The sequence below is a fragment of the Callithrix jacchus genome, chromosome 3, assembly GCF_049354715.1.
Source record: "Callithrix jacchus isolate 240 chromosome 3, calJac240_pri, whole genome shotgun sequence".
Lineage (NCBI taxonomy): Eukaryota > Metazoa > Chordata > Mammalia > Primates > Cebidae > Callithrix > Callithrix jacchus.
This window is the reverse complement of record NC_133504.1, coordinates 103339768-103364838: the sequence shown is the minus strand read 5'-3', so window position 1 is coordinate 103364838 and position 25071 is coordinate 103339768. Positions and strand designations below refer to the sequence as shown.

At 37.8% G+C, this 25071-nt stretch overlaps 2 protein-coding genes across 3 annotated transcripts in view; one reads left to right on the top strand and one right to left on the bottom strand.

Annotated features, from left to right (window-relative positions):
* LOC144581686 (uncharacterized) overlaps window positions 1-13818 on the bottom strand; it is a 153578-nt gene extending 139760 nt beyond the window's left edge. Inside the window, exons 1-2 of the mRNA XM_078366071.1 lie at window positions 13750-13818; window positions 13039-13167 (exon numbers count right to left, since the gene is read on the bottom strand). Of these exons, the coding sequence (XP_078222197.1) occupies window positions 13039-13167; window positions 13750-13818 (198 nt within the window). The remainder of the gene's footprint in view (window positions 1-13038; window positions 13168-13749) is intronic.
* Window positions 13182-25071, top strand: part of SMARCAD1 (SNF2 related chromatin remodeling ATPase with DExD box 1) — an 83320-nt gene continuing 71430 nt past the window's right edge. The window contains exons 1-2 of one of the 2 annotated variants that reach the window (XM_008992970.4): window positions 13182-13308; window positions 13918-14156. In XM_008992970.4, the coding sequence (XP_008991218.1) occupies window positions 13967-14156 (190 nt within the window). In that variant the 5' untranslated portion in view covers window positions 13182-13308; window positions 13918-13966. Of the gene's footprint in view, window positions 13644-13917; window positions 14157-25071 lie in introns of both variants that reach the window. The other variant, XM_002745583.7, reaches the window with a different exon arrangement.

The window sequence follows — 25071 nt, the reverse complement described above, 5'->3', positions numbered from 1 at the left end:
TCATTGCCTACTCCTATGTCCTGAATGGTATTGCCTAGATTTTCTTCTAGGGTTTTGCGGTGTTAGGTCTTATGTTTAAGTCTTTAATTCATCTGGAGTTAATTTTAGTGTAAGGTGTCAGGAAGGGGTCCAGTTTTTGCTTTCTGCACATAGCTAGCCAGTTTTCCCAACACCATTTATTAAACAGGGAATCCTTTCCCCATTGCTTGTTTTTGGCAGGTTTGTCAAAGATTGAATGGTTGTAGATATTTTGTGTTGCCTCCAAGGCCTCTGTTCTGTTCCATTGGTCTATATCTCTGTTTTGGTACCAGTACCATGCTGTTTTGATTACTGTAGCCTTGTATTATAGTTTGAAGTCCGGTAGTGTGATGCCTCCCATTGTGTTCTTCTTACTTAGAATTGACTTGGCTATGTGGGATCTCTTTTGGTTCCATATGAAGTTTAAGGTAGTTTTTTCCAGTTCTGTGAAAAAGGTCATTGGTAGCTTGATGGGGATAGCATCGAATCTGTAAATTATTTTGGGCAATATGGCCATTTTCGCAATATTGATTCTTCCTAACCATGAACATGGAATGTTTCTGCATCTGTTTGTGCCCTCGCTTATTTTGTTGAGTAGTGGTTTGTAGTTCTCCTTGAAGAGGTCTTTTACATTCCTTGTTAGTTGTATTCCTAGGTATTTTATTCTCTTTGTAGCAATTGTGAATGGCAGTTCATTCTTGATTTGGCTCTCTTTAAATCTGTTACTGGTGTATAGAAATGCTTGCGATTTGTGCACTGAGACTTTGCTGAAGTTGCTTATCAGTTTCAGGAGTTTTTGGGCTGAGACGATGGGGTCTTCTAGATATACAATCATGTCCTCTGCAAATACAGACAATTTGACTTCCTCCTTTCCTATTTGAATACCTCTTATTTCTTTTTCTTGCCTGATTGCTCTGGCTAGAACTTCCAGTACTATATTGAATCAGAGTGGTGAGAGAGGGCAGCCTTGTCTAGTCCCAGATTTCAAAGGGAATGCTTCCAGTTTTTGCCCATTCAGTATGCTATTGGCTGTTGATTTGTCATAAATAGCTTTTATTATTTTGAGATACATTCCAGGCCGGGCGTGGTGGCTCAGGCCTGTAATCCAAGCACTTTGGAGTCTAAGGCTGGCGGATCACCTGAAGTCAGTTCAAGACCAGCCTGATCAACCTGTTGAAACCCCCTCTTTAAAAAAGAAAGAGATACATTCCATCAATACCTAGTTTATTAAGGGTTTTTAGCATAAAGGCTGTTGAATTTTTTCAAAAGTCTTCTCTGTGTCAATTGAGATAATCATGTGGTTTTTGTCTTTGGTTCTGTTTATGTGGTGAATTACGTTTACAGACTTGTTTATGTTGAACCAGCCTTGCATCCCTGGAATGAATCCTACTTGGTCATAGTGGATAAGATTTTTGATGTGCTGTTGCAATCAGCTTGCCAGTATTTTATTGAAGATTTTTGCATCTATGTTCATCATGGATATTGGCCTGAAGTTTTCTTTTCTTGCTGAGTCTCTGACGGGTTTTGGTATCAGGATGATGTTGGTCTCAGAAAATGATTTGGGAAGGATTCCCTCTTTTTGAATTATTTGGAATAGTTTCAGAAGGAATGGTACCAGCTCCGCTTTGTATGTCTGGTAGAATTCGGCTGTGAACCCATCTGGACCTGGGCTGTTTTTGTGTAGTAGGCTCTTAATTGCTGCCTCAACTTCAGACCTTGTTATTGGTCTAACGATATGATGTTTTGACATATTTATATGTTGTGGAATGGCTACCTCAAGGTTATTAACATATGTATCACTTCACATATTTATCATTGTTTTTGGTAAAAGCACTTAAAAATCTACTCTCAACAATTTTCAAGTATACAATGTATACAAGGAGAATTTTAATTAAAAGTTTTTTTTTTCACTTTATTTTCTTTCTGGGAGCTTAATTCCTAGGTAAAATAAAGTTCCTTTCTAAAATTAAGAAATATTTAGGTAGTCTTAACTATATGCCAGTCCCAGCCCTAAGCATGAACTATTTCAAATTTAATTCACAGAAATCCTTTAGCACGGATACTGTTTTTCCCATATTACAAATGAGGGAATTGAGAGAATATCACACAGCTAGTAAACAGAAGACATGGGATTTGCACTCAGGTATCTAATTTCATAATGACTTTGTAATTTTGAAATTACCTTTTTTTTTTTTTAGTAGAGGTGCCAGGGAATGAACCAAGATCTTATACTGAAATTACTTTCTTTTTTTCTTTTTCTTTTCTTTTTTTTTTTTTTTTTTTTTTTTTTGAGACAGAGTCTTGCTCTGTTGCCCAGGCTGGAGTCCAATGGCACCATGTCAGCTCACTGCAACATTTGCCTCCCAGGTTCAAGTGATTCTCCCGACTCAGCCTCCTGAGTAGCTGGGATTACAGCCATGTGCCACCATGCCCAGCTAATTTTTGTATTTTTAATAGAGAGAGGGTTTTACCATTTTGGTCAGGCTGGTCTCGAACTCATGAACTCAGGTGATCCACCTGCCTAGGCCTCCCAAAGTACTGGGATTATAGGTGTGAGCCACTGTGCCCGGCCTGAAATTACTTTCTTAAGAGTTCATTTTCGGCTGGGTGCGGTGGCTCAAGCCTGTAATCCCAGCACTTTGGGAGGCCGAGGCAGGTGGATCACAACGTCAAGATATTGAGACCATCCTGGTCAACATGGTGAAACCCCGTCTCTACTAAAAATACAAAAAATTAGCTGGGCATGGTGGCATGTGCCTGTAATCCCAGCTACTCAGGAGGCTGAGGCAGGAGAATTGCCTGAACCCGGGAGGCGGAGGTTGCAGTGAGCCGAGATCACGCCATTGCACTCCAGCCTGGGTAACAAGAGAGAAACTCCGTCTCAAAAAACAAAAAAAGAGTTCATTTTCCTCATTATAGCTAACTATAAACATGTCATTTTATGACCATTTGTGGGAGTCCATGTTTTTTATTCAGTAATACTTCCACCTTCAAGAGAACAGACATGTACAATGTAAGGCATTTACACTATTAGCAAATATCTAAGTAGGAACAGTCTAGACAACATGCATTGTGCAAAAAATGTTAAATGTTAACTTATTCCCAGAACTGTGATTTGATAACATCTAAATAGATATGGCAGTAAGAGAATTGTGAATTATGTTTAATGGTTGTGGAATTTAAAATGGCTGAAAAAAAGAAATAACTTATGTTCTCCTGGAATCTTTTTGTAAAGACCATTTCAGGGGCTGGGCTCAGTGGCTCACGCCTGCAATACCAGCACTGTGGGAGGCCAAGGTTGGGGGATCACGAGGTAAAGAGATCGAGACTATCCTGGCCAGCATGGTGAAACCCCATCTCTACTAAAAACACAAAAATTAGCCAGGCATGGTGGCCCGCACCTGTGGTCCCAGCTACTCAGGATGCTGAGGTGGAAGAATCGCTTAAACCCAGGAGGCGGAGGTTGCAGTGAGCCGAGATTGCGCCACTGCGCTCCAGCCTGGTGACAGAGCAAGACTCTGTCTCAAAAATAAAAAAGACCATTTCAAGGAGAATAAAATGTGTATGTACAGGATTAGGATGATTACAATGATTCTGTTTGAGTTAAATATATTGTGAACAATGACTTTTGCAAAATGACACATATAAGAGGATAATTTTCAAAGTAAGAATTACTACCACAAAGATAAGGTATCACAAGCACATATATGATAAAATTTGGACATAGATATGTGAATTTAATGATTCAAAGTATCAAACATGATCCTGACATTGTGGGTACATACAACAAAATGGTGACTATAAAGGCAAGGAGTGGTGGCTCAGGCTTGTAATCCTAGCATTTTGGAAGGCTGAGGTGCGCTGATTGCCTGAGCTCAGGAGTTCAAGACTAGCCTGGGCAACATGGCAAAAGCCCATCTCTACTAATAAAGCAAAAATTAGCTGGGCATGGTGGCATGCACCTGTAGTCACAGTCGGAAGGCTGAGGCAGGAGAATTACAGGAGGCAGAGGTTGCAGTGAGCCCAGATCGGGTCACTGCATTCCACCCTGGGCAACAAGAGCAAAACTGTTCCCCCAACCAACCAAATAATAATAATAATAATAATAATAATAAAGTAACTATATAACTTAATAAGGAAACTGAATTGCAAGGCCACTAGAAGAAAAGTAAAAATCTAGTCTATATGTGGGCATGAACTCAACTTTCTAATTGAGAGTGTCCTGAAAATTGAAGATATGCAGAAGCAGAAAAAAGAAGGGAAAAAATAGGATTAACAAATAAAGTAAAGCCGGCTGTGGTGGCTCATGCCTGTAATTCCAGTACTTTGGGAGGTCAAGGCAGGCAGATCACAAGGTCAGGAGTTTGAGACCAGCCTGGTTAATATGGTGAAACCCTGTCTCTACTAAAAATACAAAAGTTAGCCAGGCATAGTGGCCTGTGCCTATAGTCCCAGCTACTCGGGAGGCTGAGGCAGGAGAATTGCTTGAACCTAGGAGGTAGAGGTTGCAGTGAGCCAAGATTGTGCCACTGCACTCTAACCTGGATGACAGAGTGAGAGAGACTTTGTCTCAAAAAAAACAAAAATCAAGTAAAAAAAGAGATACAATTTGGAATTTGTTCTTCAAGTTCTGAAAAATCAAGCATCACATAATTTATTTAGAATTTAAATCCTACTTTTTTTTTCAGAAAACAAATTACGTTAGCAAAACATGGCAGATATTTACCAAACCAAAAGTATGAAAATTTTCAATATTTTTTAGTTTCCTAAGTTGGTAATGGTAGTTGCTAGAAGTTTCAAGTTTAAAAAGGCACATACATGGATGTAATCACCATGAATTCTACCAGAGTTATGAGGATTGTGGACATCTTTGTCAGAATGTCTTACTATGAAGCCCATAGAGCACTAAGTGTTCCATGAGCCCCCTGAAATTATGTGCCACCTGTCATGTGCATATGCAGTTTTTTTGGAAGGGGTTTGTAACTTTTTAAAATTTGGATTCCTAAGAGAGGTTTATAACCATGCCCTCTACCTTCCCAAATTAAGAATCATTACTCTAGTTAAAGAAGTATTTGCATACAAATTGATATATGACTTAATTTCTTGTTACCAAGGAAGAAAGTTTTTTTTGTTTTGTTTTTATGACTTGGTATCTTGTCTTTTTCATTTTATGTTCATGTGTGGGAGATAAGATCAGTTTACACAAGTTTCCATTACCAACCAGGTGCAGTTTACATTTGTAAGATATCAAGTTAAGAAAGGATCCAAGCTTACAAATCTCATTTTTAATCTCTGTTGCTGTTTGTTTTTTTGTTTGATTTCTTAATCAATTCAGTTCAATTTTGGAAGGGCTACTTCTTCCTCAAATTGCCTCATGGTTTTATTTTGGTAAATATGAAGCAACAAGAAATAACAATAAAATTCCCACAGTCTTTTCTCCTTTTTAATTAAGAAATTTGAGGATTCTATCAAACATTTTCACTGAGCCCATTTAAAACTAACAGGTAACTAAAATGATTTTTGCAGCCACACATAAGTTTTTTTATTTAAAAGGTGAATTCTGTGGGGCATGGTGGCTCATGCCTGTAATCTCAGCACTTTGGGAGGCTGAGGTGGAAGGATTGCTTGAGACCAAGAGTTTAAAGCCAACCTAGGCAATATAGCTAGACACCATCTCTAGAAAAAAATACAAAAATTAGCTGGGTGTGGTGGTGTGCAACCAACCGTGGTCCCAGCTGCTCAGGAGGCTGAGATGGGAGGATCTCCTGAGTCTGGGAAGATCGAGGCTGCAGTGAGCCATGATCACTGTACTCCAGCCTGGGTGACTCTGTCTAAATAAAAAATAAAATAAAATAATAGAAAAGAAAAAATAAAAGAAAGGTGAATTCTTGGCCAGGCATGGCGGCTCATGCCTGTAATCCAAGAACTTTGGAGGCCAAGGCAGGCGGATGACCTGAGGTCCGGAGTTCAAGACCAGCCTGACCAAAATTGTGAAACCCCATCTTAAAAAAAAAAAAAAAAAAAAATATATATATATATATATATATATGAATTTTAAAAAAAAGGTGAATTTTATCCCCATATGGACCCTTGAAACAGTATTTTATTTTAACCACATTTGAGGTGCCCTGCTGACACAATTCTATTTTATGGTCTATATTCTAGGAACTTTATTGTAATGGCCATGTTTAATCATATGAAGCCCTTTAACAAAAATTAGAAATAATAATGCTTTTCTATGATCAGTAGCTATTTCTAGAGAAGAGATGCCTTTAATTTCATTTACACTCCTGAGAAAGAATTAGATGCTATTGTGGGAAATAATTCTTCTTTCAAAGGAGGTAGAGAAAGTGTGAGGACACAAAGTGTACTAAAAGATTATTTTTAGACTGAGCTCCTCAAAACTTGAGGAAAAGAGCGTAAGATTTCCAGGCAGTTTTTGAGTGAGGGGATTTTAAGATAGAAAGAAAAGGAAACATTTTAATTCTAACTGGAAGAATTGGTACCCTCAAGACGAAAATGTAGAAAATATTTGGATATGTTCCAATTATCTAATACTGCCTGACAAACTACTCCCAAAATGTAGTGGTTTAGAACAATAGCCATTTTATTCTATCTCATGATTTTGTAAATGAGCCAGGCTTGCTAAGTAATTCCAAATTATAGTTTTTTCTCATTTATTAGTTGGAATACTTTTATAAAGAGACAATTTCCCTCACCTCTTCTTCAATTACCTAGTAGAAGCCTTCATAAAGACAGGATAAAGCTTGATTCTTTCCATCTGTTTATCAGTTTTCATGATAAATTGTTTTCCTTTCATCCTCCAAAATCAAGCAGTTTAAAAAAAAATCAGTAAGAACTCCTGGATTTCAGCATATTTGATGGCTTTCAAATTCCTGCAAATTTTAATCACATTAAGCTCAAACTGCCCCATCTTTGGCCAGTTGGAACCTCAGGTTGACCTCTGAATCTTTTTGACATATTAGTGGCCTTTGATAATTTCCCTGCTTTCCGGTTTAGGGAGATATTTTAGTCTCACCTTGTGTATTTTCCATTGCATACTGTAATCTGCTCTTTTTCCAAGCAATCCAGGTTTCCATTAGCAGTAAATGATATTCAAAGACTATCAGCATGGTGCTAGGGCTGTGTAATGGGCTAGTCACTTTCTATGTCTTTCAGTGGACAAAGATAGGAAACAAACACACATTGTGTCTGTGTGCATATCAAATCTCATAAATTCATATTGATATTTCCAATTCAAATAAAATACCTAATCTCTATTACATTTCTATTTTTGATTTTTTTATATGTTTCTATCACTTCTTTTAGGAGGTGAAATTTGACAAATCATATAACCATTATAAACTGTACTCTCTTCCTTTTAAACATCACATTATCTTTGCTCTGCGAGTAACTATGTAGTTAATGCTCAATACCTATCCTTACAACATTGTCTCTATAGAGGTTTTGGTTTTATGAAGCTTATTCTCTGATAGATACCTCAGTAGTACTCATGACAATACCCTCAGAATTCTTTTTTTTTCATCAATTGCTAATCTACTCTGTATTGTTCCAATTTTAGTATACGTGCTGCCAAAGCAAGCACTACCCTCAGAATTCTTACCCGATGTTAGTAGTGTGTTTGTGCCTTTATATTTTAAAGGCACTTTTGCTTGATATAAAATTCTTGAATCACATTTTATTATCTTAAATCTTAGATGCCCAAGAAATTTTTAATTTTCCTTTAAAATCTAAATTTTAGCCAGGCGCAGTGGCTCAAGCCTGTAATCCCAGCACTTTGGGAGGCTGAGGCAGGTGGATCACAAGGTCAAGAGATCAAGACCATCCTGGTCAACATGGTGAAACCCCATCTCTACTGAAAATACAAAAAATTAGCTGGGCATGGTGGCGCGTGCCTGTAATCCCAGCTACTCAGGAGGCTGAGGCAGGAGAATTGCCTGAACCCAGGAGGCGGAGGTTGCGGTGAGCCGAGGTCGCGCCATTGCACTCCAGCCTGGGTAACAAGAGCGAAACTCCATCTCAAAAAATAAATAAATAAAATAAAATAAAATCTAAATTTTAATGGAATATGCCTTAGGGTTGGCCATCTGCCAACCCTAAGGTATGCTTAGATAAATAATAGTATGCTTAGGTAAATGCTGTGTTCTTTCAATATATAGTTTTAAATCCTTATAGTTTTCAGGAAGTGTTTTTTGGATTATAGTTTTTAGTTATTTCTTTTACTCTTTTACTTTGGTCTTCTTCTGTAGCAACTCCTATTATAATTATGTTGGATTTTCTTTATCTTCAATAATTATTTTCTCTTTTAAAATCTATTTACCTATTTTTATTTTTAACTTTTTTTCCCCTTTTACCCTATATTTCTCTAAAGGCATTATCTATTATGTTTACCTACCTATTATTAGGTCTACTTTACTCCTCATTTCCAAAAAAAAATTTTTTTTTACTTCTGTTCCTTTCTTGAGATCTGTCACCTCTTTTCTGAGATTTTTAAACTCTGATTTATGTTGTGCTTTTGTGACATATATCACTTGGATGATAGTTTGCTTTACATTTTATTTGTGGTTATCTGTATGCTTAGACAATTTCTCTAGTTATTAATATCATTAATTCATGCAACAAATATTCATCGATCCTCTACTATGTGCAGGCATTATAGTCTGAACTTGAGCCATACTACCTAATCACTAGGTAAATGAAAAAGAGATAAAACTTATTGCTTTATGCAACTAAAATTTTGTAGTTTGTTATGCAATAATAGCTGACTAATCTAACATATTTATAATCATTATGTGTTTAGTCTCAACAGAATGCTTTTACACCATGAATTCTCTATATTGAAATTCTCATTTTGACATTGTCAGCTGGATTTATGCCTTTAGGAATATTTTAAGGAAGATGTATGTTCAGGAAATTGAAAGTTTGAATTTTTTTCTTCCACAAATGGGTATTTGTGATCTAGAGAATTACTGAGTCACAATCCTTTTCTTTCCCCAAATCATTATAAATGTTGCATCGTTACTTTCTGACATTTAACGAAAAAGCTTCTGCTTTATTTCTTTCCCTTTGTAGGCTGTAGATTTTTTTCTGAAAAATGTTGCAAGACATTTTTTTAATTCTTGAAATTAAAACAAATTCTGCAGGATATTTTTATTGTATAGTCTCTTTCAATTGACTCTGCCTTGAATTCACTAAGCTCTTTCACCTGCAGACTAACTGAAAGTCCATAATTTTCTATTATATTTTTCATTATTTCTTCTTCTTCTTTTTGTGTGTGTATGTATGTATGATTGTTTACACCTATTACTCAAAGGTTCATTCTCACTTCTCTGAATCTTGTATTTATCATTTCTTTAAATTGCATTGATTTTTCTCTTTCTCTTTCTTCCTTTTTTTTGGAGATGGAGTCTCACTCTGTCACCCAGGCTGGAGAACAGTGGCATGATATGGCTCACGGCAATCTCTGCCTTCCAGGTTTAAGCAATTCTCATGCCTCAGCCTCCTGAGTAGCTGGGATTACAGGCACGTACCACCATGCCCAGCTAATTTTTGTTAAATCTCATTGATTTCACCTATTGTCTGCAATAGATCTTTTCTTCATGGCTTTTAGAATAAACTAACTCTATCAACATTTTGATAGTGGACCTCTAGCCTTTAGAACCATGATAAAATAAATTTCTATTGTTTCTGTCATCCAGGCTGTTACTATACCAGCCCTAGCAAACTAATACATCCCGTTAAACTTCCGCTTCACTTTCAAAGAGAACCCCAATCATGAATCGTTATAATTCTCCCAGGTCAATGAAGGTTGCAAAACAATCCTGCTCTCAGAACTGGGCAAGAGGAGTCCCTGTCCTGGTCTAGTGTTTTAAAAGGCAAAATCTACTTCTTCTCAGCTATGTCCCACCCTAAAGGAATCTTTGGGGCCAAGAAAACATGTTCACTCAGAACTTGTGCCTTCACTTATAGAAAATAATTTGAATATCTGGTTCCTAAAATTCTTTGCTTACACAGTCCCAAGAAGTCCAACAGTGACTTTTCCCTGAGGTCCTCCCTACTGAGGGCAAACAGTGTTTTCAATATCTATAATCCTAGGCCAAAAATGTAGCCAAAAGGCCCCTAGGTCTAAAAGGTGGCAAAGGAGTGGGATAGCAGTAAGTTTGCCAAATAAAATACAAGACAACTTGTTAAATTTGAGTTTCAGATAAACAACAAATAACGTCTTAGTATCAGTTCCAAGTATTGCATTAGACAAATTTATACCAAAAATGTATTCATTGTTTATTGAAAATTCAAATTTAACTGTACATTCCTTAAAAAAAAAACAAAAAACAAAAAAAACAAATATGGTAACCCTAGTTGGGGGCCAGAATTGAGTGTCCATATGCTGGGCGTCTATATGCATGAGCACATGGCCCATTATGATATCATTATTGATACCATTAGTATCAAATTGAGTATGAAAAGGTGACACTAGGAAGGCAGGATATATATGCCAACCAATTCTCGTTCATTAATCCACTTTCTGACACAATAGGATTTCTAAATCCAACCTGGCTTCCCTGGTATTTTCAAAATAGAAAGAATATATTTAACTTTTACATTTTGTTAACTATATTTATAATGTTTAAATATTTAGACATTTATGATTTATATGGCTCATTTTCAATCTTGCCTCAGCTATACAAATGTCAAGAGGTGGTACTGTTGCAGAAAAGCACTCTAGGAGTCAATATCATTGTTAGTCACATTTAAAGTATGATGAAACTAAGATTTAGAAAGGTCATTCAGCTAGAGGAGTCTGTTTTCAATCTCAGATCTCTCTAAATAGACATCAGATTGTCTTCATCACCAAAAATAATTTCCCACTTATAAGTAAATATATTATTTTTATTTTCTTTTTCTTTCAATCATGGCTCACTGCAGCCTTGATCCCCCCACCTGCCCTCACCCCTCAAGCCTGGCCAATATGGCCAAACCCCATCTCTACAAAAATGCAAAAATTATGTAGGCATGGAGACAAGCACCTGTAGTTCCAGCTACTTGGGAGGCTGAGATGGGAGGATCGCTCAAGCCCAGGAGTTCAAGGCTACAGTGAGCAGAGACTGAACCACTGCACTGCAGCCTGGGTGACAGAGTGAGACCCTGTTTCAAAAAAAAAAAAAAGAGAGAGAGGAGATGGGGGGGTGTCTCCCTTGTTCCCCAGGCTGGTCTTAAACTCCTAGCCTCAAGTGATCCTCCCACCTCAGCCTCCCAAAGTGCTAAGATTACAGGTAGGAGTCACCATGCCTGGCCATAAGTAAATATATTCTTCAATCATATAATTTAATATGCATGCATAAAATGAATGCATTTCACAGGATATTAAAGATAGGTATAAAGGAAGTCCCAATTGTTCAGGCTTCGATCTAGAATTTTATGGGCCCAAACACCTAATTTTATTAATGTGCCCACATTTGATAAAACTATGGGTTTATATTATAAATATACAATTCACAACACTGACATAAAACGGACTGCCAATTTAAGTTTACAATGGCTAATGTATCTGACAGAATGATCATTTGTAGCAATTCCTCTTTATAGGAAATGCCAACCAGAAGATCAAATTATAACTCAAAACACTGCTTCTTTAAGTCTAATGTTTGAACAGAGGGAGTAAACCTTTGGGTTTTTTTTTTTTTTTTTTTGAGACAGGGTCTCACTGTCGCCCAGGCCAGTAGATAAGAAAAATGTGATACACATACACAGTGGAGTACTATTTGGCTTTTTAAAAAATGAGATCCTGGCTGGGCGTGGTGGCTCATGCCTGTAATCCCAGCACTTTGGGAGCCTGCGGGGAGCGGATCACAAGGTCAGAAGTTTGGGACCAGCCTGGCCAACATCATGAAACCCTGTCTCTACTAAAAATACAAAAATTAGCCAGGCATGGTGGCGTGTGCCTGTAATTCTAGCTACTTGGGAAGCTGAGGCAGAATTGCTTGAACCTGGCAGGTAGAGGTTGCAGTGAGCTGAGATCACGTTATTGCACTCCAGCTTGAGCAACAGGGCAAAACTCCGCCTGGGGGCAGGGGCAGGGGTGGGTGTGGTGGGGCGGGGGGGGGGGTGGAGGGTGGGGTGAGGGTGGAGTTGGGGGGGGTGGGAGCTGGGGGTTGGGGTTGGGGCTGGGATGAGATCCTGTTCTTTGCAATATGAATGGAAATGGAGGTCATTATATTAAAGGAAATAAGGCAGGCGCTGAAAAACAAACTTCACATGTTCTCATTTATTATATTTGTGGGAGCTAAAAAATTAAAACAATTGAACTCATGAGAAACAGAGACTAGAACAATGGTTACCAGAGGCTGGGAAGGGTAGTGTGGGGCGGAGGGGGGTTGGTGAGCATGGTTAATGGGTACAAAAATACAGTTAGAATGAATAAGATCCAGTATTTGATAGCACAACAGCATGACTACAGTCAACAACTTATTGTACATTTTTAAATGACTAAAATAATATAACTGGATTGTTTGAAACACAAAGGATAAATGCTTGTGATGGATACCCCACTTACCCTGACAGGATTATTATGCATTGTATGTCTGTATCAAAATATCTGATGTACCCCATAAATATTTACACCTACTATGTACTCGCAAACATTAAACATTAATTAAAAAATAAATTAATCAAATTCCACTCTAAGAACAATCTCTCCGAAAGTGAGGAATTACTTCAAATGCTTTGAAACTCAACATCCTGGGGTTCTTATCCCTCACTAATTACCTATGCAATTGCAGGTCTCACTTTCTTTTCTTTGTAAGCATAGGCTTCTTGTTAAGGATTGGGATTATACACTTAAAATGCTTAGCACAATATTATTACTATTATGCTATCTGCATTATAGATGAAACATTACAGATTATAATACAAGGTATACTAATCGTATCATATATTGTTATTTTTTTGTCATCATGCTATTTACTATTGTTCTATTTAAGAACTCTGTAGCTAACTTACAGAAACAGGACAAAGGTACAGATCAATCTGGCTCTTACAAGCCGGCAGAGACGGGTACGAATTACCATGACAACAGCGCGCGCCTAGACATTTTCGGCTCGCGCGTTGTTTGGGGAGAAAAAGCCTAGGCTACGTATTGCGTCATCATTACGCGCTCGTAAGGTTGCTTCGTGCTGTTTTGAAAGGTCCCGGCACGGCTACCGTCGCCCCACGCCAGGAATTATTTTTTTATTTTCAACCTTTGTTACATAGAACTGAGGCTACAAGATCGTAAGTACTGAGGGAAGAAAGAACAAGCGAGCGATTGAACATTAAAAAGATGCCTCAGTATACGCTCCATCTCTGAACCTTCCTGTGTGCTCTTAATCCTATCAGCTTCCTCTCAGCTGGGATCGCGCCGCGTCAACTTCCGGGCGGGTGCCCGCCAGCACGGCCTCCGCCGCTCCCCTTCTTTGGCCCCTTTGTGTCCCCGCAGTGTCGAGGCACGGTCTCTGGCAGGTCCTTTCTCGAGGCAGGGGGCACAGTAGCACAGGGAGCCTCTTTCTGTGTGCGGGCGCGAGGCCCGCTAGGGGGTTATACTGGGGAACGTGCCTGCGCGTGCTGGGGTAAGAGGAGGTTGCACGAGGGTCAACTCGTGGTTTCAGTAAGGAGGGGCGGGTGGGGGAGGCGGACGAATGGGAGTGAAAAGCAATGGAATTTTTAGAAAGACACCCGGTCCACCTTCTGATCGTGGTCGCCTAACAATGAAGCGTAGCCATAATAGTCCTGAGCCACGGGCATGTTTGCGGGTCCTTTATTGCCTTGGGAATAAAATGCTGTGGCATTGTATTTTATGTTGTTTTCATGGCTTCTCTTCCTCTGTTTATTTTTCCCCTGCAGATAGTTCATTTAAAGCCCCCATCCCTGCAAGGTGGTGGTTTCTACCAATATGAATCTTTTCAACCTGGACCGTTTTCGCTTTGAGAAAAGGAATAAGATTGAGGAAGCACCCGAAGCAACCCCTCAACCCTCCCAGCCTGGCCCTTCTTCACCAATTTCTCTTAGTGCTGAAGAGGAGAATGCTGAAGGGGAAGTTAGCAGGGCAAACACTCCTGATTCAGATATAACTGAAAAAACAGGTGAGTTGCAATGTTGAAATTGATGTAACATCAAGGACAGTTTTTAAAAGCTGGAAGAAGGGATTCTCATTTTTATTCTCGATGTCATGTATATTGATGCATTGTCCTGCAGCGTGCCCTTTTAAATACAGCTTTGGGACTGCCATAAGCACCATGTACCCTCAACTAAGCATCCATTCATTGTTGCTTCACTTTTGTATGAGTTCTTGGAATATGGCCCAATGGTGAAAGTTGAAATCGGAACTTAGGTCATCCATAGGTCAGAATGGTTACTACTGGAAGAGCAGCGTAGGTGATTCAGTCCTGTGATACACTTTGAAGCTATTTGGCCAGACATACTCATTTATTCCAGTATTCCCTCAAAATATTGATCATCTATGTGCCAGACATTGAACAAGGTGCCTAAAGACAACCTCTGTATACAAGGGAAGATCAGATCACAAGTTATTGCATCCACTTGACTTCCTGGGTGTCCTCAGAATGCAAATGAATAATTGGTATTCTTCATGATGAACATTTTTAACCTCATCAGCAGATTGTCAGAGACAAAAGGATTTGAGGATAAGCCAAAAAGTTGAGATTTCCACTCGAATCTGTGTTCATTGAACAGTTAACTATTAGAGGAATATATTTGAGCTTTTGCTGTTTTATAGGCATAGTGATAAGTGCTTCACCTTCTGTCATTTAATTTGCACAATAATTCTACACGGTAGGTATAACTGACATAGAGGTTAATGTAAAATGAGATTCAGAGAGGTTATTAGGAACGTGGTAGAGCCTGAACTCAAGTCCTGGCGGTATGGTACCTGAGCATAAACTCAATAGTTACATAGTTTCTTATGAAAGGTGAAAGAAATGTGGGAAGTTATATTTTAATATTTTTTCAGTAATATCTTTTTTATACAAACTTTTGTAAGTAGCTTTTACCTTAATGTAGCCTGAAAGATCGGTAACACACGTTTATCCTTAGTACCTTTGTTTGCCACTCTTCTACTTAAATGTAGCGGTGATGGCAGATCCTCTAGAAGTTATCATTAGAGTAACATTTTTAAATACTTTGTTTAACTGGAACTTGGCAGAATGATTTGGTACATTGGATTGGGAGTCAGATTTACAAAGCCTTTGTCTAAGGAGTTTTGAATTTGAATGCTATAGGGAACAACTGAAGGATTTTAAGCACCAGGAGTAAATCTTTGTGTTCACTCTTTGAATAGATATCTGACATCCAAGTATTTAAATGCTTTTCCAGTGAATATGTTCATCTGTTTCCTCTGTGGTTAGACAGGGCAGGAAGGCCAAGGTGTAGACACATTTCAAATCCATAGACGCTTCTGCCTTTTCATTTTTGTTAAATGTGGGACATTGGACACCTCACTTAAAATCTGTGATTCACAGTTTATTTCATCTCTGGAAGTAAAAGCAGTTTGTAACCTGGATTTCAGTGGAATGTTTTAGTTATTTATCAGTATTGGTCATGTGAAATCTTTAATTTCCTTTGTTGATCAGAAGATATGTTTCTGTTTTTATTTCTTTCTAACAATATCCATTCATTTTCTCTTTATTGGGACTCTTTTCCATAAATAAATTCTCCTTAGAAACTGAGATTGCTTTAGGAATTACATGGTCAGGCTCGATGGCTTTGGGAAACTGGAAAATTAAGTTTGTTCTAGGAAGGGTAAGAATTAATCCTTGTAGGAGTGGTGCACTTTGCTTTAATAAAAGATTGTTGTAAATGATACTGTGAATTTTGGAGAGTCTCAAAAACTAAGGCTGAGTTTAGATTTTACATTATAGGTGCTAGGTATCCATTGAAGACCTTACAGATTGAGTAGGGAAATGATGAAAGTAAGTTTTTAAAGTCAGTTTAACATTGTTGACTAGTATATCTTGATTGAGGGTAGGGATTGAAGGGAAAGAACTCATTTAGGCACCTCCCATAATCTAGGAGTGGATAGCTGTAGAAATGCAGAAGAAAGAGATATGAGAGGTTTCAGAGTAATGAAGGGCAGGGTTTACATCCCTGATAGGAATGAGATGAGATGAATGTTAAGATTTTTATTTTAGGGCCAGGTCATGCCTGTAATCTCAGCACTTTGGGACGCTGAGGTGGGCAGATCACCTGAGGTCAGGAGTTTAAGACCAGCCTGGCCAACATGGCGAAACCCTGTGTCTACTGAAAATACAAAAATTAGCCCTTATGGTGGAGCACGACTGTAATCCCAGCTGCTGGAGAGGCTGAAGCACAAGAATTCCTTGAATCTGGGAGGCAAAGGTTTCAGTGAGCGGAGATCATACCTGACGGGTAGAGTGAGATTCTGTCTCAGAAAAAAAAAAGTAAATGTCTTTAAGAATTCAAATAAGAATTAAAGGTCCTGCCCCCAAGTATTAATTTAGCATGGGGTCTAGGGGGAGGTGCGAAGGGGGATTCAGAATTGAGTGTTGGACCTGTGTAGAGGACAAGATACTGAAGTTATATTTTTAAGGTCAGGACTGGAGATAAAGATTGGTGAATTCTGAATAGGATGTGACTATTGACCTTCCTTTATCATGTGGTAATTTTGCATACTGCCATTGAGGGATAATGCTATGTGAGCTTATTTACAGTAAAGTGTCAGATCTAAGTCAGGTTACAGAATGGAAATTATATGTAGTCAAAATTACCTGTAATCACTCATTTTAAAACAATTCTTTTTTTTCTTATCAAGTGAGTTGACTTTATTTCCTACTACCCTCCGTCAGTTACTGTGCCACTGCCACATTGTTTCTTGAATCTGTAAAGCAACAATTGTTTCTTGAATCTGTCCCATCTTTGCTTCTTCCAGTTTGCTCTTTTGCCTAGAAAACTCTTCCTGCTAATATTTGCATATGACTCAGATGCTTTGTTTCATTAGATCCAAGTAAAATGTCACCTTTTTTGGAAGACCTTCCCCAGTCGCCTGTGAAATAGCCACCCAACCCAGCCACACCCTACTGCAGCTTTACTCTATTGTTATTTTTCTTCATGGTATTTATCACTAGTTAGCATTCCATTATATAGTTGTGTCTCCCTTGTTAGAACATAAGATTCATGAGAACAGAGACCTTATCAGTTATGTTCATCTATTTATCTCCATTGTTCAAGACAATCACTGGCTTGTAGTAGCCCTCAGTAAGTGTATTGAAGTAAGGATTATTGCATGATGAGTAGGCATTATTTGTACTTTATACATATTTTTAAAAATTTGTTATTTATTCGTTTTTATTTATTTTTATTTTTTTTGAGGCGGAAGTTTCACTCGTTACCCAGGCTGGAGTGCAGTGGCACAATCTCGGCTCACCACAACCTCCGCCTCCTGGGTTCAGGCAATTCTTCTGCCTCAGCCTCCCAAGGAGTGGACTACAGGAATATGCCACCATGCCTAGTTAATTTTTGTACGTTTTGTAGAGATGAGGTGTCTCCATGTTGGCAAGGCTAGTGTCAAACTCCTGACCTCTAGTAATCACCTGCCTTGGCCTCCCAGAGTGCTGGGATTACAAGCATGAGCAACCACACCCAGGCTTATACATTTTTTTTTCTTTTTTTGAGATGGAGTCTTGCTCTGTTGCCAGGCTGCAGTGCAGTGGCACAATCTCAGCTCACAGTAACCTCTGCCTCCTGGGTTCAAGGGATTGTCCTGCCTCAGCCTCCCAAATAGTTGGGACTACAGCCACTTGCCACCATACCTGGCTAATTTTTGCGTTTTCAGTAGAGACGGGGTTTCACAACATTAGCCAGACTGGTCTCGAGCTTCTGTCCTCAGGCAGTCCCCTTGTATGGAGGGTGCGGAGGGTTTCTAGAAGAGGAGGTTTTAGACAATACAGATGAAGCTGAAAAGATAGAAGTGAACGGTTGGGTTGTGAGGGGCCTTTATATCCTGTGTCAGGGAAGATAGATCTTCTTTGATGCACATCATTGAGCATTTTATTTTGGAAATGTGGAAGATTTGCAGGTAACTCAAATGTTCCTTGTTTGGGCAGCTGGAGCACTGCCACCATGGCCTGAATTAGAAGGTGAGTGTAGGAGAAAGATACTAAAGCATGATACATTTGCATTACCCATCTTATTTTAGTATCAAGATAGTAGATGGTTGAATATTACAGTTTAGAGCTCAGAGAGTGGTCTGAATCTTAGAAGTCAACTTGGGAGTCATCATTGTGATAGTTAACAAAAAATGTCCTAAGCAGGGTGTACAATAACATCATTTGACAATGGGCAAAGGCAGGAAAACCAATGAAAAATTTGAAAGATGGCTAGAATAGTCATAGAAAATGATAGTGTCCTGGAAGCCAAAGAAAAAAGTGATTTTAGTTTGGTATTTAGTAACAAATCCTGTAGATAAGTCAAGTTCAATGGGGACCAATCAGTGACCAGTTTCCTTGGAAATTAAAAGTTACTACTAACCTTTAACAGTTCAGTAGAATGGTGACGAGGTGAAGATGATTCTTTCAGGAAAGGAAAGAGAAAAAGAGATACCTTGATTGGGAAGCAATGTCAAGAAAAGATGTTTCAGATTGTTGAAAATTGAGCATGTTTGTTAACCAAGGGCAAGAAGCTAGTGGAGAGAGAAGGGCTGAGGGAGGGAGAGCAATCTGAAGAGAGGCATCAAGTGATGGGAACTGAAGCATTGTTGGACTGTTTAACTGTGCAAAACAATAAAGACGTTTTACCTGGGGGGGAGATAATTGAAGGAGATAAAAATAGATGGTTTGATTCATAGATTATTTTGGCATCGGAGGAGTGGAGGAAAGTTTTAGTATGCTTGATGAATTTTTTTTTTTTTTTTGCTGAAATAGATTCAGTCCTCTAGACCAGTTCAAGGTGGTTGTCATATTGAAAGGAGCACTGGTTAATAAATGAGAGACATTTTTGAAACTGTACCAGTCATCAAAAAGATTTCCTGAGAGTATTGCTCTGCCACAGACAGATTGTATAATTTTGAGTAAAAAGTCAACTGTTTGGATCTTACTCCCTTTTCCTGGCTTTGCTTAGTTTTCTGCATTCCTTGTCTACATTAAAATGGTTATTATCCTTTGAATGATGAAACTGAATGTATCCTTTTAGCTTCATAGTTCTGTGACCATTGGGCAATACTCAGTCTTGTTGGAGGTATGTATGGCCAAAATGTGAATCATTGTTATACCTGTAGATAGTCATTCTGATTTCCTAACGTCTCTTAATATTAATTGACAAGCAGTACTTGGTTAGTACTTGGTTAGTGCTCAATTGTTGTAACAGAAAGTACAGTAAGTACTCAAATTTAAGTAGTGCATTTTAAAGTACATTTATTTGGCCAGGCACAGTGGCTCACGCCTGTAGAGTACCAGCACTTTGGAAGGCCAAGACAGGAGGATTGCTTGAGACTAGGAGTTTGAGACCAGCCTGGGCAACATAGCAAGACCGTCTTTATAAAAAAATTTAAAAATTAACCAGGCGTGGTGGTGTGTGCCTGTAGTCTTAGCCACTTGGGAGACTGAGACAGGAGAATTGCTTGAGCCCAGGAGTTTGAGGTTACAGTGCATCACTCCACTGCATTCCAGCCTGGGTGACACTGTGAGATTCTGTCCCAAAAGAAGGGGGTAAATAGGGGAATTAAGTGTTATTTTGGTCATTGTCACTTCACCCTACACAAAAATTTCACTATTTTGTATCAGACTACATCTTGGTTTTCTGATGTCTGCTTTTTCATACCTGTCTAAAATACTGCAAACCTTTATTATCTTTAATAGGCTAATAGGCAAAAGTATGTTATTGTTGCTTTTTCTTTATTTTTGAGGTTAAGTATGTTTTCATAAATTTACTAGCCATTTAGTTTTTTCTGTGTTCCTTTATGCTTTTCTGTTTTTCAGATAAATGTCTCTTTCTGATAAATGATTTGTAAGTACTTTTTAATTTCCATGTATCTTAGTCTGTTAGGGCTGCTATGACTACCATAGACTGGGTAGCTTATAAGCAATAGAAATTTACTCTGACAGTTCTGGAGGCTGGGAAGTCCAAAATCAAGGTGCTGGAAGATCAGGTATCTGAGAGCCCTCTTCCTAGACCATGATTTTTTTACTGTAATCCCATGTGACTGAATGAATGAGGGGTCTCTTGGGCCTCTTCTAAGGGCACTAATCCCATTCATAAGTGCTCTGCCCCCATCACCTAATACCCCCTTGTTCCTCCAGCAAATGTCACCTCCTAATACTATTACCATAGCGATTAAGATTTCAATATACCATTTTGGGGAGTGGGGCACAGACTGTAGCAGCCCCTTTGTTGTTTGCCATAGAAAAATTTTACATTTTTATGTGGTTAGCTTATTCGTCCTTTCTCTATAAGTATTCTGCATTCCTCATTACCACATTATAAATATACTCATTCATATTTTCCTCTAGTATATCTGTTAATTTTAAAAATTGTGATAAAATACACAGAAAATTTACCATCTCATCCATTTTTAAGTGTACAGTTCACTACATTCAATTCAATGCATTTACATTGTCATGCAACAATTCTCCAGAACTCTTTTCATCTTGCAAAACAGACTGTGTACCTATTGAACAACTACTCACATTTCTGATTCTCCCAGCTCCTTGCAACCACCCTTTATGTTGTTTTTTTATGGATTTGACTATTCTAGTATAACATCCTCAGAATCCATGAGTGTTGTAGCATATATCAGAATTTCCTTCATTTAAAAGACTGAATAATATTACATTGTGTGTATATACACATTTTGTTTATCCATTCATCCATCAATGGACACTTGAATTGCTTCCATATCTTGGATATTGTGAATTGTATTGCATTGAACATAAATGTTTAAATATCTCTTTGAAACCCTGCTTTCATTTCTTTTGGTTGTATACTCAGAAGTGGTATTGCTGGGTCATATGGTAATTCTATTTCTAATTTTTTGTGGAACCACCATACCATTTTCCATAGATGCTCTACCATTTTACATTTCTGCCAGCAGTGTAGGGGGTTCAAATTTATCCACAACCTCTCCAACCCTTGTTATTTTCTGTGTTTTGGATAATAGCCAACATAATAGGCTTGCATTTGTATCTCAGTGTGGGTTTTGTGTTGATTTTTAACTTTAAATCCCATCTGAATTTGATTTCATTATAGAGACTAAAGAAAGGGTGATAACGTTTTCTCCTTTGTTCATTATTCACCAATTATTAGTCAGTTTTCCATTTATTGAAAAATACTTTTTCTTTTTTTTTTTGAAACGGAGTTTTGCTGTTGTTACCCAGGCTGTAGTGCAATGGCATGATCTTGGCTCACCACAACCTCCACCTTCTGGGTTCAAGCAATTCTCCTGCCTCAGCCTCCCGAGTAGCTGGGACTACAGGCGTGCACCACCATGCCCAGCTAATTTTTTGTGTTTTTAGTAGAGATGGGGTTTCACCTTGTTGACTAGGATGGTTTCGATCTCTTGACCTCGTGATCCACCTGCCTTGGCCTCCCAAAGTGCTGGGATTATAGGCGTGAGCTACCGCGCCCGGCCGAAAAATACTTTTTCTTACATTAAAATGTCATTATTATAGTCTAAAATAACATTTACTTCTAATTTTGCTGTTTTATGACCAGAGAATGTGGCCTGTAGTATTTCTTTTTGGGGAAATTCACTCAGATTTTCTTTGTGGCCTAATATTTAATTAATTCCTATAAAAATTCCAGGGGTGCTTGGAAAGAAGACATAATCTAAGTATAGATTTAATTATATGTCATATTAATAGATGAATTTTATTATATCTTTGTTTTCAAACTGTGGATTATAAACATTTATTGTGTCATTAAATCAATTTCTTGGATCCTGACTAAATATGCATGACTACAGTTTTTAATGGAGTAGAACAAATAGAAAATTATCAAAGTGTATCAGTTATAGTGAGAGCTTCTCCCATTTTGTTTCAGTTATACCTGTGAATCTAACAATCTGTGTGCTTAGGATAATAAACTGAAATGTCTCTTACAATGGGTTTCAGTTAAAAACGTTTAAAAAACACTGTTCTAGATCTTGTTTATTTTTGTGCTCTTGCTTTATTAAGAGCATAGAGAAGAGTTTAATGCCTCGTATTTGTCTTTGTTGACTCTGCCTTATATATCCTGCAATATTTATGCATTTCATTATTAGTATAGAGTTGAGATATGTCAGTTATATATTTATTGTAGGTATAAAGACTGTTATTTAAAAGTCCCTCTTGAAGGTTTAATACTCTTACCTTGTTCAATATTAATTGCATGGCTTTCTTTTCCTTTACATTTTAATTAAAAAAATTTTTTTTTTTGAGACAGAGTCTCACTTTGTCACCCAGGCTGGAGTGCAGTAGCGCCATCTTGCTTACTGAAACCCCCACCTCCTGGGCTCAAGTAATCCTCCTGCCTCAGCCTTCTGGGTAGCTGAGACCACAGAAGTACACCACCACGCCCAGCTAGTTTTTGTATTTTCAGCAAAGACAGGGTTTTACCATGTTGCCCAGGCTGGTCTCGAACTCCTGACCTCAAGTGATTTGCCCGCACTGGCCTCCCAAAGTGCTGGGACTACAGATGTGAGCCACTGCACCTGGCCATGTTTTGGTAATAAATTTTTTAAGAGGGCAAATATTTGATGTGTTTTAGTTGGCATTTGAAGGAAGTGCCTTGAAAATCAGTTGCTATGTTAAAGGATTGAACAGCATAGAGCAATACATGATTTGAATATCAGAAACGGCAGGGTTTTATAATTCTTTGGGACAGGTGGAAAGGCTTATGTGTTTTTATTCTACTTTGGGAGATCACCTTTGTTTATGAATTATCAAATTGATTTAAACTATTTCTGTGAATTCATAATCTCCCACTAGTGATTTTTTTGTTCAAATGAGCCTTGATCTTGGACTATTGAAAAGGTGAAACCAGTGGCAAGCTTGATTGCTTATTTTATGGTAGACTTAGATATGAGAATGGGTAAAGGGTACTGGATAAACTTGGGATATAAGATTGTCTTCTTTTATGCATACCACTAGTGGGAAATTTCATGTGGAATTACTCCTTAGGGCCGTGGAGTCTTCTTGCAAGGGCTAATGATAGAGGTTCCCATTACCCTTGGTAATGAGAAAATATCTTTAAGTTAGCCTTTCCTATTGTTTTTATATGGAAGGACAGACTTTTCCCTCCTGTTCATTTAGCATTTTGTTTATTCTCTCATTGCACAAATTATGCTTATAACATAGTTATTCATGTGCATGTCTACTGCACTCCTATTTAAAAAGGGCAAGTTGAACTGTAACTTGCCATTATTTTGCTTTAATATCCCACCTCCTGCTACAATGCCTTAACCGCAGACAATGTTCAGCATGTGTCGGCATTGAATAGTAGCAGATGTCTTTTCTTTATAACTGTTTCTGCTTTTCACTGTTCTTTCCTCTGTTTTTATAGTTTTCTTTTTTGCTTCCTGTTTCCTTTATGATACTACTAAAAAGTGCTTGTTTGCTTTGAATTAAAAAGCATCATTGCAGCAGGAATAACTTTTTAGGCATTAGCTCTGAGCTATTTTGTTGTTGCTCACTTCTAAAAATAGTTCAGATAAACAAATCTAAGTGTTCAGCACTATTCTAATTCCGATTATTGATGTACCAGTAAGTTGATGTATTATAAACAAGCTTTTATTTTATCCCATCAGTTTTCGAAGTGTAGTCTGTGAACTTCTGAGCGTTCCCTGAGCCCATCTGAGGGTGTCCACAAGATCAAAACTATTGTTATAATAATATTAAGACACTACTTGCCTATTTCACTGTATTGACATTTGCACTGAAGGTGCAAAAGCAATCATAGGTAAAAACTGCTGGTGCCTTCGCACCACAGATCAAGGCCAAGGCTTCAGACTGAACTCTAATAGTGTATTCTTAAAATTGTGTACATGCCAGTTTCACTTAAAGAGTCTAGATGAAGCAGTAAAAATTATTAATTTTATTAAATCTCAACTTAGGATATGTCTTTTTAATATTTTATGAAACAAATGTGAAGTACAGGTTATTGCATGCTATACAACAATGATCTTAAGGGAAAGCATTTGAGCAATTGCTTTGAGCTAACCAGTCACTGTTCTTTCCCAGAACACCACTGATTCACAAAGCATGGTTATACAAACTTAGGAATTTGGCACATGTTTTCGCAGAATAAACAAAGTGATATAAAAGAAAATAATACAGTATTTATTGCCAGTGATAAAACCCCAGTTTTCAAAGGAAAGTCTGAATTTTGGAAAACTAGTGTCCATGACTGTGAGTTTGACAGTTTCCAATATTTAAAACATTTCTGATGGGCTCAGCAGTGATATTAACAAAAGTAGTTTTTAAATATAATATCATGAAATGTGTCAACATTTGGAAGATATGTATTACTCAGTGAACCAGTATTTTCCAAATGACCCAAGCACAATGTTAGGAAATAATACACCTTTAATGGTTTTAATGTAATAGAATGCAAAATGTTTTTTCATATGGTTCCAGATTCCACATTGCAACTAACTTTAAGAAATTACCACTTGTCAAGTTTGGGTTTAGTATCAAAGAAAAATATTCACAGTAATCTAAAAAGGCTATGAAAATACTCCTCCTTTCTCCAACTACATAACTTTATATGGCATAATTTTTTTATAAAATAAAATGGCAACAGTGTATCACAACAAATTAAAGGTAGAAACAGATATGAGAATTCAGCCATCTTTTATTAAACCAGAGATTTTGACAAATATGAAACTGTGGCTCATCTCACTAAATAAATTATTTGTAGCGGGGACATATAGTTTTCATGAAGGTATTGTAGGTGAGGCAGAGATCACTTCCAACACCTTTTTAGCTCTTTTGTGGGCTCTTTTGGCTGAATCTAGAAACCAGAACAATACCAGGAAGGTAAAAAAGAAAAGCA